This window comes from Mchenga conophoros, linkage group LG22 (genome assembly GCF_057382185.1).
Source record: "Mchenga conophoros isolate Kocher_MC1m ecotype Shallow Benthic linkage group LG22, M_conophoros_male_GT1.1, whole genome shotgun sequence".
Classification (NCBI taxonomy): Eukaryota; Metazoa; Chordata; class Actinopteri; order Cichliformes; family Cichlidae; genus Mchenga; species Mchenga conophoros.
In genome coordinates, this window is record NC_140546.1 from 37,879,590 (window position 1) to 37,898,447 (window position 18,858).

Here is an 18,858-nt window from a genome sequence, read left to right on the forward strand (position 1 = left end):
TTATCTTTGGCATGCTAATGCTAAGCTAATTATTAGCAACACAGAATTAATCAGTTTGGGACTGTTTTTATTTACAGAGTCTATAAACTCTGATTAAAGACATGAACGGCGACCATCAAAGGCTCTAATGTAACAGCTCCGGAATCTACCTACCTAAACTTTCCAGCCCAAAGTGTTAGGATGGTGTGGCGATTTCTAACACAACAACCAACAAAATGTAAAAAGAAATCAGTAAATATATTTACATGTATATTATTTGCATGTAAATATATATGTTAACGAAGACTAGTATTTGTTGTTGTTGTTTTTGGTATAAATAAAGCATTTCACGAGGGGAATTGTGTAATTTACGTTTTTCCATTTTAAAATTCTGACTGAAGGATGTTATTCTACGTCAGCCTAAAAGGCAATATCAACGTGCATTATTATTATTATTATTATTATTACTATTGTTATTATTATTACCAGTTTAGAAAAATCTCTCAGAACCCGATGACGCAAGCAGAGTGCGTGCGGCACGTGACGTCAGGGACCCGGAAGGAAGTTTGCTCCAGTGTTGTTATAGCAGCTCCGCAGGTAAAGAGACGAAAAAACCCTCTCTGCAGCCGCTGCTCTTTGTTTATTTGTTTTTGTTTGTGGTCTCTGAGTGTCGCCATCATGAATGTGACGCTCGCGGTGAAGCAGTACATCTCCAAGATGATCGAGATCAGCGGGCCCGGGATGAAGGTGCTGCTCATGGACAAGGAGACGGTGAGGACCGACCCAGGACTGTTAGCGGTGCTGGTGCTCAGCAGTGTTTACAGCAACGTTACTGTGTCTGATGGTGTGTGTGTGTGTGTGTGTGTGTGTGTTCAGACCAGTATAGTGAGCGTGGTGTACACTCAGTCTGAGATCCTGCAGAAGGAGGTTTACCTGTTTGAGCGGATTGACTCTCAGAACAGGGATAACATGAAGCACCTTAAAGCCATCTGCTTCTTGCGGCCCACCAAGGTACAAACCGCCCTCTGAGTAACTCTGTGTGTCTGTGTGTGTGTCTGTGTGTGAGGTAACACCATCTGCAACTGTGTGTTTGTGTGCTTGCTGCAGGAGAATGTGGAGCACCTGATCCAGGAGCTGAGGAGGCCCAAGTACAGCGTCTACTTCATCTGTAAGTTTCCACAGTGACAGTTAGGGCTGGAGTGAGAGGAGAACAGGGTTGCTGGTTTGACACTCGTCGTCCTCGGACAGTTCAAACATAGTTCGGAAGCTAAGATACACAACTGAGTTTAGCTTTGCTGCAGAATCCTAGAGATCAGCGATCTTATCAGAAAATTCGTTATACACATTGAAGAGGGGCTGCTAAAAGCGAATCCTGCTGCTTTTAATGACGCCAGTCTGATTAAACAGGGTGACACTGTCATCAAATGTGAGGTATCTTTCACTTACAGCTGTGGACTTGTCAGCTGAACAGATATCAGAGACTTCTTCTCTGGAGTTTGGTTTGGGGCAGAAGTTTGTTTGTACCTGAAGTCCATCAACTGACTGCTGTGTGTGTGTGTGTGTGTGTGTGTGTGTGTGTGTGTGTTTCAGACTTTAGCAACGTGATCAGTAAGAGTGAGATCAAGGCCTTGGCTGAGGCTGATGAACAGGAAGTGGTGGCTGAAGTCCAGGTGAGTGTCAGGACCTCCGAGGAAGCGTGGGGGTTTAATATTTCTACATGATGTAAGATCTCTCTGTCAGTCATGGCGGCTCATTCTTAGCTGAACTTGACTCTGCCAAAATACGTCTTAACAACATTAATATAATAATATTAGTCCAGGGTCTTTTTCTGTCTTCACCTCCTTGTTGCAGAGAGAGGTCAGCTGATGCTGCAGGGTTAAATCTTTGTGTCATCTTCTCATTGTTTCAGTTTCATTAACCAGCATGAATCCTGTGAGCTCGACCGTTTGCTCCGTCGGGTTGTTCTTTTCAACTAATTATGAGGTTTGAGTCAAAGGAGCAACTGAGCGTGAGATCAGGAGCAGAAAAACAGCTGTTGGCGTTTCCATCTCATCAGTGAACGTAGTGATTTGGGTAACGGCGGCACGTTTGTGATTTTTAGGCTGGATCCAGTTAACCGTGATTCACGTCTGACATGTGGAAACCTTCAAGCTTTGGACAGATCATTATTTCACTGATTAAACATTTCCTCTAATAATACAACAAATACTTGTTTATAATCAGAGTTTAAGTTGACTAGAGCTGAAAGTGTTCCTCTGTGACGCCTTCATTTGATGACATCAGTAACATGTAGCCCAACATGCTACGGTTATGTATGTAATATGAAAGAATTCCTTGCTATTAACATCCAGCTTGGCCTGCATGACCATCAGTGCTACATCATCATTTCTCCAAGTGTCAGGTGAGATGCTGACAGTCACAAATGGAGGAGGAGCTTACTATGGCGGTTTGGTCGGGCCGAGCTGTTTGATCAAATTTAATTTTAAAGCAGACACAGAACAAAACTGTGCCGAGGTCTGAGAATTCATAGGATGTCCTGGCAAGCTGTCGTCCTGCCCGCGTGAGCATCACGAGGACAAACTCGGCGCCATGTTTGCTGTGAACACAGTTCTAACCCTTTACACACCTGAGTGACATCATCAAAACCAAAGTAGCAGAAGTATAGCTTACTGTGTGTGTGTGTGTGTGTGTGTGTGTGTGTGTGTGTGTGTGTGTGTGTCTGCCTGTGTCTGCATGTGTGTGTGTCTGCCTGTGTGTGTGTGTGTGTGTGTGTGTGTGTGTGTGTCTGCCTGTGTCTGCGTGTGTGTGTGTCTGCATGTGTGTGTGTGTGTGTGTGTGTGTGTCTGCCTGTGTGTGTGTGTGTGTGTGTGTCTGCATGTGTGTGTGTGTGTGTGTGTGTGTGTGTCTGCCTGTGTCTGCGTGTGTGTGTGTCTGCATGTGTGTGTGTGTGTGTGTCTGCATGTGTGTGTGTGTGTGTGTGTGTGTCTGCCTGTGTGTGTGTCTGTGTGTGTGTGTCTGCATGTGTGTGTGTGTGTGTGTGTGTGTGTGTCTGCCTGTGTGTGTCTGCATGTGTGTGTGTGTGTGTGTGTGTGTCTGCCTGTGTGTGTGTGTGTGTCTGCCTGTGTGTGTGTGTGTGTGTGTCTGCCTGTGTGTGTGTGTGTGTGTGTCTGCCTGTGTCTGCATGTGTGTGTGTGTCTGCCTGTGTCTGCATGTGTGTGTGTGTGTGTGTGTGTGTGTGTGTCTGCCTGTGTCTGCATGTGTGTGTGTGTGTGTGTGTGTCTGCCTGTGTCTGCATGTGTGTGTGTGTGTGTGTGTGTGTCTGCCTGTGTGTGTCTGCATGTGTGTGTGTGTGTGTGTGTGTGTGTCTGCCTGTGTGTGTGTGTGTGTGTGTCTGCCTGTGTCTGCATGTGTGTGTGTGTGTGTGTGTGTCTGCCTGTGTCTGCATGTATGTGTGTGTGTGTGTGTGTGTGTCTGCCTGTGTCTGCATGTGTGTGTGTGTCTGCATGTGTGTGTGTGTGTGTGTGTGTCTGCATGTGTGTGTGTGTGTGTGTGTGTGTGTCTGCCTGTGTCTGCATGTGTGTGTGTGTGTGTGTGTGTGTCTGCCTGTGTCTGCATGTGTGTGTGTGTGTGTGTGTGTGTGTGTCTGCCTGTGTCTGCATGTGTGTGTGTGTGTGTGTGTCTGCCTGTGTCTGCATGTGTGTGTGTGTCTGCATGTGTGTGTGTGTGTGTGTGTGTCTGCATGTGTGTGTGTGTGTGTGTGTGTGTGTCTGCCTGTGTCTGCATGTGTGTGTGTGTGTGTGTGTGTGTCTGCCTGTGTCTGCATGTGTGTGTGTGTGTGTGTGTGTGTGTGTGTCTGCCTGTGTCTGCATGTGTGTGTGTGTGTGTGTGTGTGTGTCTGCCTGTGTCTGCATGTGTGTGTGTGTCTGCGTGTGTGTGTGTGTGTGTCTGCCTGTGTCTGCATGTGTGTGTGTGTCTGCATGTGTGTGTGTGTGTGTGTGTCTGCATGTGTGTGTGTGTGTGTGTGTGTGTGTGTGTGTGTGTCTGCCTGTGTCTGCATGTGTGTGTGTGTCTGCCTGTGTGTGTGTGTGTGTGTGTGTGTGTCTGCATGTGTGTGTGTGCGCGTGTGTGTCTGCAGGAGTTCTATGGAGACTTCATCGCTGTGAATCCTCACCTGTTCTCTCTGAACCTGCAGGGAGTCACTCGGGTAAGAACCACATGGCCCTCAGCTGTCAGAGCTCCGCCCTAAAAAGCTCCACATGCTGCAATCACATCACCTGTGTGTGTTTTAGGGGCGGAGCTGGGAACCCTCTATGTTGGCACGCTGCACTCAGGGACTGACCTCCGTCCTGCTTGCTCTGAAGAAATGTCCGATGATCCGCTACCAGTTGTCCTCAGACATGTCCAAGCGGCTCGCGGAGAGCGTCAAGGTTTCCACAGCAACATCATCACACACGTCATCACACACTCACTGAAAAGTGCTTTTAATGCCACTACAGGTTATTTTAGCACCGAGTGTCCTGTTGGCTGGTCAAAGATGATGTCAGCTCTGTGCTGTAACCTGAGCACTTGGGTTTAAACACTTGAGCCTCAAGCTGTTAACACTTTTACTCAAGTAGTGCTCTGAAGAATAAAAGTACTACTCAGTATTTTATTTGTTTGTTGTCAGCAAATCATCACGAAGGAGTACGAGCTGTTTGACTTCAGGAAGACTGAAGTTCCTCCTCTGCTGCTTATCCTGGACCGCAGCGACGATGCCATCACGCCGTTGCTCAATCAGGTGACCGCTCGCTGTCCTCTGTGACATCATTTTGCACTTTTAATAATTCTGTCATCTTTCACACTGCATCCTCTGCAGCTCATTTGTCACTTTCATTTGATGGCTGTTGTGTGTACAAAATGAGCAAATCATAAATTCACTGGTTGTGTGTCTGTGTGAAGCGCGTGCGTGTTTACGAGCTTTCGCTGTGTTGCAGTGGACATACCAGGCGATGGTCCACGAGCTGCTTGGCCTCAACAACAACAGGATCGACCTGTCCAGAGTGCCCGGGATCAGCAAAGACCTGAGAGAGGTGGTCCTGTCAGCTGAGAATGACGAGTTCTACGCCAACGTGAGTCTCACACAGCAGCACATCTGCTCACATCTGTCAGCATCTGTGCTCAGCGTTAATAGGATTGAAACGAGTGACAGAAACAAGCTGCACTCGTCATGTTGGTAGGTTTCTAGCAGACTTTAAAAATGTGATGTTTCAGCTGCCCCTTCAGTCCAGGTTACAATGGTAACTCTCAGAGCAGAAACGAGTCCTAACAGTCACTAACCTCGCTCTCTCGTCTCCTCGTTAGAACCTGTACCTGAACTTTGGAGAGATTGGCACCAATATAAAGAACCTGATGGAGGATTTCCAAAAGAAAAAGCCAAAAGGACAACAGAAGCTGGAGTCCATCTCAGACATGAAGGTCAGGCTCCAGCCAGGGCTCAGCTTGTTTACTGATACAAGTTTAAAGGTTTTACTACACGAACATCGACCCCAGCGCTGGAAATGTGAGTTCCTCTGCAGTCCAGAGGCTTCAGCAGGGAGTCAGTCCCCTTAGACTCCTGTGTTAAAATGCAGAAATAATCATGTTTACAGCCTGATACACAACTGGTTTGGCCTCTGTAGTTAATTTCCCCGTCATAGCAACTGCTGAAAAATGTTGGAATGCTCCCTCTGGATTGGAGGATGGAGGTCGCCACAAGCAAGAGAGTTGAAATGATGGGGAGGTGGAGCGTGAATCGGGCCAGCGAGTTGGTGTCAGCAGGAATGTGGGCGTTGTATCGGACTGTCGTGGTGAAGAGAGAGGTGGCCAAAGTTCTTGATTTACCAGTCCGCCTACATTCCAGCCCTCAGCTGTGGTCATGAAATCTGAAAGGCAGCTGAAATGAGGTTCCTGTGCAGGGTTGCTGAGCTCAGCCTTACAGATCGAGTAACTCAAACCTCCAGACGGAGTGGAGCCGCTTCTCTTGTGTGTTAAAAGGAGCCAGCTGAGGTGGTTTGGGTATCTGATTAGGATGCCTCCATGGCACCGTCCGTTGGAGGCGTTCTGGGCACAGGGAGGAGATCCCAGGGTAGACACAAAAACCCTTTGACTAGCCTCAGAAGGCCTCGTAGCTCCCAGGAGGGAAAGTGTAAGGCGGGGGGAGGATGTCTGTAAGAACCTGCTTACCCACCATGACTCTGCTTCAGAAGAGGATCTCCAAAAGTTGACTCTGTTCATCTGGACGTAGCGTTTTGTGGGAGAAACGTTTCGTCATCATCAGGTGACGTCTTCAGTCTCAGCTGACTGCAGGTTTCAATCTTATAAACAGGACATTTGCATAATGACTGAAACCAGCCCACTGAAGGAACAATGGGCTGGGAGGTCAGGTCCTTCATCGTAATTATGCAAATTCTCATGGCCACTGATCAAAGCCCTGATGGAAATCTCACAGTCTAAGAAGGCTAACCTGCCACTTTTCATATCCTCCCTGATTTATTTGATGAGTTAATGTGATCTGTGAAATGTGGTACGTCCTGAGATTGGATTTTCACCCAGGTGTCATCCACATACCTGAACCAATGGCTTGGTGGTGTTCCAGGGTAGGATAGCAAAGCCCTCTTTTCCACTTCTTCCATGTAAAAATTGGCCACGATGGGTGAAACTGGGGAGCCCATGGCACACCCATGTTTCTACCTGTAGAACTGACCCTTGCATGTGAAGTAGGTGGAATGAAGACACAGTTCAAACACACTTGGTGGATGCTGACGGTGATCCTGTTGCTGAGGTCATCCTGTAGTCTCTTATGAACTACCTCCAACGCTTCCATGACTGGGATGCAAGTGAAGAGAGATGTAACGTCGTACGAGACCAACAGTCAGCTGAGACTGAAGACGTCACCTGATGATGACGAAACGTTTCTCCCACAAACGCTACGTCCAGAACAGAATCAACTTTTGGAGATTTACTTACCTGGATGATTGAGCATCAAGACATTCAGAAGAGGATGGTTGGACGTAGAGCAGGGCGATATGGCCAAAAATATTTATCACGATATATATTTGAAAATTTGCGATAACGATATAACTGACAATATAATTGATGCGAGACAAAATACAACTCCACAACATTACTAGTGCAAAAAGACAACCTTCCATTTATTTTCACTTAAACAAGAAGCTGGTTTTTATGTACATTAAAGCTTTATAAAAATTTAACAGTGCAAATGCAAATTCCTTGCTGAAAGTTTAACCAAAAGGCATTTCCAGTAGAAATGGGCTGACATATCCTGAGCATAACCATGTATAATATCCACTGAAGTTAAAAAGAGGTGCTTTGCAACATTAAACTGCAGTGTGCAGTACGTGTTTTCCGGACCATAAGGTGCACGGGATTATAAGGCACATTAAGCGAAACAAAGCAGTCAGATAAATCAAACTTTATTCAAGCTTCCTCCACTTCTGTACCATTGATTCATTAATGTTGAATTCTCTGGCAGCGGCTCTATTCCCATGTTGTTGCAGTATATTAATGACTAACCTCGTATTGTGGATGGATTATCTCAGTTGTTCTCCTGACTGAAGTTTGGTCCGTTTACAGCATCCTGCCATGCGATTGCATTTGTCTCTAACCATCAGGAACCTTCACGTTAACTTTTATAAGTGGAAAAGTGTTAGTGTTCGTCCTCCAGCTTCACTGTTTATGTTATGCTAACATAGCTGTGTTGCTAGCGATCACGTAGCACATCATTATATACCAGCTAGCCCAACTTCAGTAACCCTACAAACGTCACTGCTGTTTAGTTTCCTGTCTTCATTTATGTTGGAAGTGATAGCAGAGCTGTACGTTTGAATTTTTTCAGAAATCTCTCAGTCAGAACATGCTATATCATGCTTAGGTAACTAGCGAAACTAGCGAGCTAACTTCCGCTAGCTTCCTGCTAACTTCTAACTCCGTTAAATGTAATAACTTTTGTTTTCATGGATGCCTGGAAGTTAAACTTCATAGTTACACCTGGTAAAGCAGCAATGCTGAACGTTTTATTAAAGATGAAAGAATTTAGACAGTTTTTAACTCTCAGTGATGCTGCAGTGTTGTTTGACCTGAAGCATACGGAGTTTAGGACCCAGATTACTCCCAGATTTAAGAGCATCTTAGTCCGACAAATACGACAATAACGACGGCCGCTTGCATGTTCTGCAAAAAAATGTGCTTTGTCATGTTGCACCATTTTTACAAACCAATTCTGGTTCATCTGTTTCACTCAACAATCGGCCATGTGCGTATGAAAACAAAGGCACTGCGCATGCGCGCTTTACTCCCATTCTATCGCGATATTTCATTTTCCTATCGTTGCCTAACATTATACCGGTATTACCGTGAACGGTATAATATGGCCCAGCCCTAGTTGGACGGATGAAATTGAATGGATAACAACCGTAAGGCTTAAAGATTGCGTTGTTGGGGCGTGGCCCAGAAACGTGCATTTCCTAACTTGTGATTTGGAGTCTCCTGTGTTTAAGACTTTTATTTGTACTCATCACCCAGTGAGTCGCTGAGGTTGATGTATTTAAAAAGTTATCCAGTCAGGGCCAACAGGGTGGATGAGATGTGACCCGAGGTCCCTAAATCTGGTTTTATGGACCACAGCTGTGTCCGTCTGTGCACGGAAGTCAGACAGCAGTGCAGTTTTCCCTCACCCGAGATGCGCTCCCTGCAGCCCTCCTGACTGCTGGTTGTTGGAATCAGATGACGTGAGCTGCTGGATGTTGATTGGCTGACAAATGGGCCGGAATAGAGCAGGGAGAGTTCCCTTGGAATGGGAGAACCGTCCCGCTTTAGCGGGATCACACTCCTCAGCCTCTATGCCAGGGTGATGGAGAGGAGAGCCCATCTGTTATTCAGGGGGAGCAATGTGCTTTTCATCCTGGTCAGGGAACGCTGGATGAGCTTATATGAGTGTCCGTTTTTCCTTCCCAACGTTGCCGAAGTGCTGCTCATAGGGGGTCATATGATTGTTGGGTTTTTCTCTCTATGTGATATTGTAGGGTCTACTTTACAGTATAAAGTGCCCTGAGGCGACTGTTGTTTTTGTAATTTGACGCTTTATAAATAAAATATAATTAAACTGAATGTTGGGCGTGTCCCTGGGAAGAGGGCTCAGGCCAGACCCAGGAAGGCCTGGGCTTCTGTGCTCAAACTGCTGGACCTGGAGCAGAAAATGGATGGAAGGAAAACTTTTACATGTATTTTTTCTTGTATTTGTGGAATGTTTGAATGTTTTAATTATGTGATGCTTTGTAAAAAATGTTGATGATTTGTGTCCTTTGTCACCCACTGTAGGCATTTGTAGATAACTACCCCCAGTTTAAGAAGATGTCGGGGACCGTGTCCAAACATGTGACGGTGGTGGGCGAGCTGTCCCGACTAGTGTCGGAGCGGCAGCTGATGGAGGTGTCGGAGGTGGAGCAGGAGTTGGCCTGTCAGAATGACCACTCGAGCGCTCAGCAGGTAAATGTCAGCTGTTCCGTCCTCCTGAGCTTCACGGGTTTTTTTGAATGTGTCATAAATGAAGGTCATTCTGGATGCGTTGTGTTGACTTCCTGTCTTCCTTTCCTGCTTGTTTGGGCCATAACACAACATCTTCTTTCAGAATGTGCGGCGACTGCTGCAAAATCCACGCGTGTCTGAGCTGGACGCCGTGCGCCTCGTCATGCTCTACGCTCTGAGGTACGAGCGCCACAGCAGCAGCATCCTGTCATCTCTGATGGACGAGCTGAGCAGAAGAGGAGTGTCTGAGCGTCACCGCAGGGTAACAGACAGCTCTCCAAACGCTCGTGCTAGGATAAAGGCTCGTACTTGACAAAGCTTCGGTCTGCAGAGGGGCGTTAGACAGGCCTGTCTGCTTTCTCCCTCACTTCCTGTCATTTTTATCGAGCCACTAGTGGCAGCAATCTGACCAAACGTGGATGTTAAAGGAGTTCATTATGCTGACGATGTGTTTCCTTAGGAACTCACGAACCTCAATATAAAGACGATCACACTTATAGATAAGTTCTCATCCATGTCAGATGTTCTGTCTCTGAGTTGTAAATACCACCAGCAGTCAGGTAACATCGGATATCCAGGTATAAATGTTTCCACCAGGCTCTCAGACCTGGTTGATCATAGAACAAGCATTATGTGTTAAAGCAAAAATCTCTCCTCTGCCCTTCATAAGCTCCAGTATTAAGCATCATAACTGCTTTAAAAGCCATAAACACCCGCTGACCGCCTGGTAGGTGCTTACTTATCCCAGGTAAACTAACAGCCATTGGGAACAATCAGATCATTGTGGCATGAAAAGGGATAAAAAATACAAGATGTTTATTTCATTTAAAGAAGTTGTAAATTTCTAGAATATCAGCAGCTGCAACCGATAATACAGGAAAACTTTAACTACAATCAGCTGAATGGAGAAATACCTACTTGGGGAACAAAATGTTGAAATGTCTGTGCCCCCCGAGGGTTAACAACAATGTCTAAGCTATTTTTTGAAATTGATGAGCCAGTTTTCCTCCCAACTGTAACGTAGGAGCAAAATCTTTCCATCAATCCAGATCCAAACATCTGGACACGAATATGCTGAAACGTCTTCACAATGACACGTCTGACTGCTTCCCTCGGGGGCGGAGAGTAGGTGTGTAGGTGGGGGGGGTCTGGGTGCTCGCACACACACACACACCGTCATACAACACATAACTCGCACACAGGATGTTCGGCCATTCACACGGCTTTCGTGGCTGTACTGCGCAGTAGCCCTCCCCTCCTTTTTAATTGAACTGGGACTACTGGGGGGTCCACAGCTCGACTAACACGTCCAGTGTTGCTATTTTCACAGCTGTTACAATTAGGGATGGGTATCGTTTAGGTTTTATCCGATACCGGTGCCAAATAGGTACTTTTGAAACAGTGCCGGTGCTTAAACGGTGCTCGAACCGGTGCTTAAAGAATGGAGAACACAAACTTTGTCCAAAAACCGCTCATGTTCAGCTGTTTTTGTAAAAAGATAACAATGTTAGCCTTTTCTGCAGCTATGGGGCATATATGGTATCACTCTTGGCTGGAAGCAGTGCTTAAACAATGGAAAAAACACAAACTTTGTCCAAAAACCTCTCATGTTTAGCTGTTTCCCACTTTTTCTTTGGTCATTTTAGCCTTTTTGTCCAGGGTGAAGGGAGCATCTGCCATCAAACAAGAGGACAGCCGCATGTAGCTATGATGATGTTTGCTAGTTCACCTACTCAACGTAAATTACACTCGAACAACATTAAGCTACTCACGCAGAGAAGAACGGCTTCTGCTGTCATCATCATCCTCATCATTTCTGCTACACTGGCAGGGCTAGGGGCCAGGACTCTATTCTTCGGGTTTTTGGGGGATGTTGCTCCGGGTCCGATAACTGGCAACCCACCCAACGTGCACAGTGTGAGGTCTCGCAGCAAGCTATCAAATACGGCGCATTTCTCGGCTTTTAAAAAAAAAACACTATACGTCGCCAGGTGTTTCATCAGATTCTTGGTGTTACCTCCTTTGACAGCATCACAGTATCAGCTTAAAGCACTTGTTGCTGCTGAGTTTGCATCTTTTGCTGTGAAGTACAGCCAGACTTTGACCGCTTCGCCTTGGACATTTTTAATCTGTAGCTCTGCTCTAACTGAACGTACGTACCTGGCCCCGCCTACTATCCTGGGAAACGTAAAATGATTGGCTAGAAGTGTATCACAGCTCAGGGAAAAAAGCACCGAAATAAAGCACCGAAATGTGCGCTGCTTTTCGGTCTGGTTACTACCGTTTATGGCACCGGACACCGGTACCCATCCCTAGTTACAATAAAGTTTAATGTCCATTAAAAAAACAGATTAACAAGGTTTAGTTGAGTTAGGTGTTAGCATGACTTGACTCGCTGTTTCTATGTAAAGATGATGATTAAAATGTAGACCTGTGCTAAAACCTTGGGTGTAAATGACACATGGTTAGCCTGGGGCAGACAGATATGCACAGGGATGAGGCTGAGGGTTGTTCTCAAGGAAAGTTCAAGTTCAAAGACCCCGACAGGCAGAGACAAAAACCCGAGATATTCCATCGTATCCGTACCGATACGTTGCTGTGTGGTTTGCATTACTTGCTCTGATAATAAGTCAGCCCAGGAGTCCGTGCTTTCTGAAGCATTCAAACACAGAGTGTGTCTGTGGCGTGTGGAGGTTAAAAACGTGCTTTTTCATGCACAGTGCTGATTAAAAACCTGGCTGAGCGTGATGGCTGAAAAGATGAGGGCCGTGTTTTGTGAGAGCAGTAAAGCTCATGCTTTCCCTTCTCTTCGTTCAGATGGTTCAGGCTGCGGTGGAGTACGGTGGGAAGAGAATCAGAGGAAGTGACCTCATCACACCCACAGACGCGGTCTCCATCACCAAACAGTTTTTCAAAGGACTAAAGGTACAAACAAACACATGACAGAACCTCTTCACCACAAACGGTTTGTGTTACATGTCGTCAGTTATTTGATGAATCAGGTTTAGACTGTGGATTTTTTTCTATTGTGCCTCCTGCACTGTGTGCGTGTGCGCGTGCGCGTGTGCGTGTGCGCGTGTGCGTGTGCGCGTGTGTGTGTGTGTGTGTGTGTGTGTGTTGTCAGGGTGTGGAGAACGTGTACACTCAGCATCAGCCTCTGCTTCACGACACGCTGGACCAGATGATCAAAGGGCGACTCAAGGACAGCCAGTTTCCTTACCTGGGAGCGAGCAGCCTGAGAGACAGGTAGCACTCACCTGAGAGACTCAGACACAGAGAGGAGGTGCTGACGTGATTCACACCTGTGGATCTGTTTCAGGCCTCAGGACATCCTGGTGTTTATGATCGGAGGGGCCACGTATGAAGAAGCTCTGACTGTTTACAATCTGAACCGCAGCACACCTGGAGTCCGGATCGTGCTGGGAGGAAGCAACATCCACAACACCAAGAGGTCACTCACACTCACAAACACACACACACTCACTCACTCACTCACTCACAAACACACACACACACACACACACACACACACACACACACAAACACACACTCTGTACTGTTTGGTTCGACTGCTGGTGATAAACCGCTCCAGACAAACCGATGAAGGCTCCGTGATCTCTCAGCACTCAGTCACCTGGTTTTCTGCGTCACTAACAGTTCGTTTCCAGATGAAGATGGCAGTAGCTGAAATGCTGAGATTCTTTGGACCCATAATCGATCCCTGAGGAACTCCAACTTTCATTTCAGCAGGGTGCAGCGTATTTCCATTATAAGGAAGAATCTTAACGAATCGTCGATTCGTAGACGTCACAGTGTCGTGTTGTGCAAGCTGAGAACATCAGAAACATCCAGACTTGTTGGTTTTTGGCTTGAGATAAATTCAAAGTTTCTTCATGTTCTGTTCTCAGCTTTAGTTCTCCTGGAAGTTTGAAAACTATTTTTAGGCCAAAGGATTCACGGTAAATGAACCATGTAAATCTACTTCCCACAGAGAACGTTTTGTTGTTTTTTTCACAGCAATCCAAACGTCTGTGGGGAAACAAGAGCTCGCCAAAAGTGACGCCATCGTCAGCATTATCCTAAAAAACCAATGTTTTCACTTTTTATGATTTTCTCCACTTCAGCTGTCTTTACCTCCATCTGTATCTTTCTGTCTTTGTCCATCAGTTTTCTGGAGGAAGTGATGTCGGCGACAGGTCCCAGCAGCAGCAGCAACCGAGCACACGGAGGTGGTTTCCATAGCAGCAGGCGCTAAGCACAGAGACTCGCTCTTCTTCCTCTCCTCCAGCTCTTGTGTGATGAGCAGCATCGTTCCCTCCGTCTGTTTGTTTGAAACATCATCAGACCGTCCCTGTGACATTAGAAACACCTCTGATCAATAACTGTAACTGACAGCAGAGCCGCTGCACAGCACGGCTCAGACTGGACTCCGCTTTAGTGTAGATATTGTCTTTTAAAATGAAAAGATTTCAAATGTTTTCCTCTTCCTGTGTGTTAAAATACAGAATCCAGGACGTCTGGCTTGTCCTCAGCCTCACACTGTTACTGAAACGACCACTGTGGCCCCTCGGAGCCACTGACAGCAGGCAAAATGACATAAAAATGAGAGGCAGACAATTCATATAACAGACTACAAGCTATCGTCTGACCTGGACTAACATCGCTGGTCTGCAGCCGGCTGTGAGACGAGTGCTCAGAGACTGCCTGCAAACACATTCACTTACAGCTTTGCTCTCATACAGTGTTTCACCTTCAAAAGCCCTGATCGTAGCCCCACTGCTTACCTTTGCTGTAAATGTCAGACGAACCTCATTGGACCATCAGTCAGTAACGCTGCTGCTGGACTTACATTTTGTGGAACGTCCCTTTAAAGTGTCTGTGTGGCTGACTGTGGTTGTTTCAAGTTTCAAAGCACTAATAAATAAAAATGTTCACACAAACGGTGTCTCTGTTAAGATGACGTTGGACATGGATCTTCAGTGTCTCCTTAGAGGACAGATCTCAGTGGTTCTGGAGAGACTCTGAGCACTGCCACACCAAACACAAGGAGCCTGATGAGGTGGTTCAGGCACCAGGATGCCTCCTAGGTTAGGTGGAAGGAGGCCAGGACGCACCCAGGAGCTGTAGCAGTAAAAACAGAGCCTGTGACCTACAGCACAAATCTCTCTACTATCAAATAGGACACATGAATAAGGAAAACATTGGAAAAGCACTTTGTGGAAACAAAATAAAGGTGGTTCAGTTTCAGGCTAACCCGATCTTTGCCATGCTCTGGTGTCCAGCTTTGCAGACTGATGCAAGTCCATCGGTACGAGAACATGAGAACATGGACTCTTCTGGAAGTGGATATAATCCTTGAATATCCTGAATCTGTCCAAACTGTTTATGCCGTCTTACTGGCAGGTGCAGAGAATTTAGAGTGTTTTGTTTACTTGTTGTCACTGTGATATTTGTTTTTAACCCACTGCACAGAGACACAACAGGCTGAAGTGTTTGGAGCATTTAGGAAAGATCTGAGTCTCGGGGAGCTTTTGGCTCCCATTTTGCAAGAAAAGCCTTTAATGAGATCCAAATGCACCTTCACTGCAGTATAACTGTGTTCAGTGTGGGTTGATGTGTGTGGGTGAAACAAGTGAACCTCTGAGAGTCTGACTATAGCCTTTATGCTGTGTGGATAGGTGGACTGCACACCTGTAACAAACCTGTGCAGGCTGGGTTATGGTGGCCCGGCAGCCAGTGGAGGCGAGTGCAGAAGGGTTTACCTTCATTCAAGCAAACAGGTGTAAAACTCCCTGCTGGGCTCTGCTGGGCTCCGTGGGCTGTGCTCTTTTTGTTTCATGAAAAATATTTCTCTCACTCACACACTAAATCAAATAAATATTAAATATTATTTTTGTGTTTCCCAAAAGGTTGATTCTGTTCATCTGGACGTTTTCAGTGTGGTCATCATCAGGTGACGTCTTCAGTCTCAGCTGACTGCAGGTGTCAAACCTTATAAACAGGACATTTGCACAGTAACAGCCCACTGAAGGAACAATGGGAGGTGGGGTCAGTTTATGATCATTGATATGCAAACTGTCATCAACAACCAGGAGTCCCGGTCACAGAGAGCACACACACACACAGAGCATGTACGATGGTGACAGATGCACCCTTAGGCCCCTCCTCCATTCAGAGGTGGGCTTTCCCTTTTCACCACTAAACAATAAGCAGGACACATGACTGGAGCTAAATTTATTTATTTGGTTTTAGGCATTGAATTTGATGGAGCAAAGAGAAAGGGTGGTGTAAAGCACAGAGCTCAGACAGCTGGAGGTCACCAACATGCTTCTTTCAGTCGGAGGCTTTTCTCTGAAACACTCCTGAGTTTGAACTAAGAACCTAAATAAAATCCTTCTGCCCTCCAAAACACAAACAGTACCGTTTGCAACAGTTTGTGCTCCAAAGGTTTTCTCTTTGTGTGTATTGTGCATGTTTCTGAAGATATTTCTGTACAAGCACATCACAGGTGAGAAATAAAGCAGTTAGTGTTTGGTTCCATATTGTACCAGTGATGGATTCGCCACACGGACAGGCTGGGCTAAATAAATAATGTAATTATTGATCACAGGGTCAGATCAGACAAATCGCTGGATAACAAAGCTCTGTATGCTTTGGCCCGGGTGAGCCACAGGTAGTACTGACACGGAGCAGAATACAGGGTTAAATACAGTCAAATGTATTGTGTCTCTGTGTTCTTCTGTTATTGTGTCACTAGGACAGTTTATTCTGTGTAGCTGTGAAAGTGAGCGAGTGTTTAATAGGCTCAGAGTCACTGAAGAACACATGTGAAAGTCACAGCATGGTGTCCACCTGCTGCCTGTCTGCTCTGCATTTCCACACCTTTCATGTTGACCGGAGGACAGGCCCTCACCAGGTTAAAGCTCTTTGTAAAAATATAAGAGTAGAATACAAAGGTTTGGGGACGCTGAAGCACTTAGAATTATTAAAGCATTGTTTCTCCCTGGTTCTAGCAGCCAGTCTCTACTTCTCTACATTTTTCTGCCTTTTTGACCTTTTTCCTTCTAGTCGCTGCCTTTGGGCCATGTGTGAGTTTAATGCCTCAAACAACAGAAAGCTCACAACACTTGCTCGAAGGCTATCTCAGAGTAATGTCTAACAAACGTTTCCACGTCACTCTCACATGTATCAGAGGGAGAAAACATCTGAAAGGTCGTTGACTCTAATAACAATAATATTAATAATAATCAAACATTCGTTTTGGCACCGTTTCCTGTCACAGCAGGAAGAACAAAAGAAGCTAACATGTTCCTTTCAAATGGCACTACACACTTCATACTACAAAAACACTTTTTTGGTATCACATTTGTTTCACAGCTTTCATCTGCAACAATGGAAATGAAGAGAAAAGCCTTATTTCTTCTGGTGGTGTGAGCAAACCTTTGACACTCATGGGGTCGACTGGTGAACCTCGAGGGAGGGAAACCATTATCGTTAACGTGTCAGAGTCAAAGCTGGATTTTCCCAGTCGTTCTCGAATCACTGGGATTGCAATGCAAAAGGAAAAAAGTGATAATGTTTGCTTGCAGGACATTGATCGTCCTACGATATGCGTGTTCATTTTGACACAGTAAGAAACTCGTGTGGGTTTCATGACACAGCCTACAATTAAATAATTTCATGCAAAGAGCCAAACTGTAAGTAAGAACAACACAAAATCACAGTTTTCTTCTGTGGCTGCTGATATTCTTCTGAACCGAGAAAGAAGAAGACTTATGAGCTGAAAGCATTTCTTCACACTGCGTCTGCCCTCGAGGTTCAACCGCTGCTGGCTTTTACATATTTGTGCTATTTGGTCACATATTTCTTCAACATATTTGGCAAAAACTCAGCTAAAAAACAATCAGTATTCCTCATGGACATACAAAATTATTCAACATATCTTACATCTTCATATAGAGACATTTAAAAGTTAGAATCAGTGAAATCTGTGTCACTCCGCCTGGAGAGACTCGAACAAAAGCAAGAAAACAAACGATGTTTAAAGCACAGGTGTCCCACTTCCACGAGGAACAATCCAAAACTCAAAAAGTAAACCTATATTCTATAGTAAGTTTGAAATGAACACAAAGAAAACCATGAAATCTTTATATCTTTGGGTTTCATTCATCTTGGTTTTCATAAAAACTTTTTGGATAGGCGGCCAGTGTGAAACGTGGCGCTCGTCTGTGCATCCGGGCATGTGGCACAGTGAACGTCGGAGTCACTGAAGTCCCAGTTGACCAATTTGGCATCTAGAAAGTCAGCTTGGCAGCGTGGCCTCATCATTTTTTGGATTCAGTTATGCAGATTAACAAAGACAAGCTTCCCGTTTTGCTCGGTGGAGAGAAAAAGAGGACGCCTGGGTTGTTTCATCATGTTGTCCATGACATACTTCCAAATATGTCTTTGGAGGAAAAGCACGAACATCTTCTGATGTCACAAAAATGGAGAAATTCCACCAAAAGCATAAGAAGCTGAGGCTTGATGGAGGCTGAGACTGATGCTGCAGAGCTCCACATGCTCCTGCACAGTTCGGTCTGTGACTCACACCGGTCAGGTGTGCTCACTGACCAGAAGCCTTTACTTTTGGATGAGGTAGACTAGCATTAGCAGGCTCGGGCTAACTATAGAAAAGATGTTCCCATCAGAGTGAGGTAGCTTTCTTTGGAAGTGAGCAGCTTTGGGTGGAAGGAGCTGAGTTAACTGGTTCACACGACTCTTCCTAATGGCTTGTAATAGAAAATAGTTTCTCATCACACCGTCACCTCTGGAAGGTGTTCACAAAGGCCGCTATGTTTCTTCTTTTCCTTACTGTAGAGGAATAAAAGGCAAAGTCAAGAGTTTGTCACCACAGAGTGACGAGACCGTCTCCGTCAGGGTCGAGTTTTTGGCTTCATGCGAGGTTTAAAGTCCACATCATCACGTGTCAGTTTATCAGTGGCGATCTGAGAGGTAGAATATTTTGGTTTACGCCTTCCACTGAAAAAGTGACAGAAATGTTTGTGGTGCGAGACAGGACACAATCTGTGGTGACAACGGTTTTCAAAGGCTTTCTTCACGTGCACAGGCACGTGCACAGGCAATAAAGGCAATAAGCTTTGGTTTGAGGGAGGGAGTGGCTACTCTCAGGTTATTAGCAGCAGGTCTGGGGACACTAATGGTATGACTGAGCCTAACAAACCAAAGGTGGTGCTCTTTGGTGGGAGGTTCCTAGTGAATAGCTGACTGCTGGAGGACAGGGCAGGGGTGTGGCTGTTATGACATCACTGACCAGTG

The 18,858-nt window shown here is 45.7% G+C and overlaps 1 protein-coding gene across 2 annotated transcripts; it reads left to right on the plus strand.

The window, feature by feature from the left end:
- The first annotated feature begins 504 nt into the window (after positions 1–504).
- On the plus strand, positions 505–14,480 carry vps45 (vacuolar protein sorting 45 homolog). Of its 2 annotated transcripts, XM_085261856.1 has the most exons (15): positions 505–750; positions 856–990; positions 1,087–1,147; positions 1,570–1,649; positions 4,115–4,183; positions 4,269–4,406; positions 4,646–4,756; positions 4,953–5,087; positions 5,320–5,433; positions 9,334–9,501; positions 9,644–9,802; positions 12,358–12,465; positions 12,665–12,786; positions 12,860–12,991; positions 13,708–14,480. In XM_085261856.1, exons 1-15 carry the CDS (start codon positions 658–660, stop codon positions 13,793–13,795), a joined length of 1,713 nt encoding a protein of 570 aa, XP_085117982.1. In that variant the 5' UTR covers positions 505–657; the 3' UTR covers positions 13,796–14,480. The 2 variants fall into 2 exon arrangements, with proteins under 2 accessions (XP_085117982.1, XP_085117981.1); XM_085261855.1 differs by lacking the exons at positions 505–750; positions 856–990; positions 1,087–1,147; positions 1,570–1,649 and having other exon boundaries at positions 1,657–4,183.
- The last annotated feature ends 4,378 nt before the right edge of the window (positions 14,481–18,858 follow it).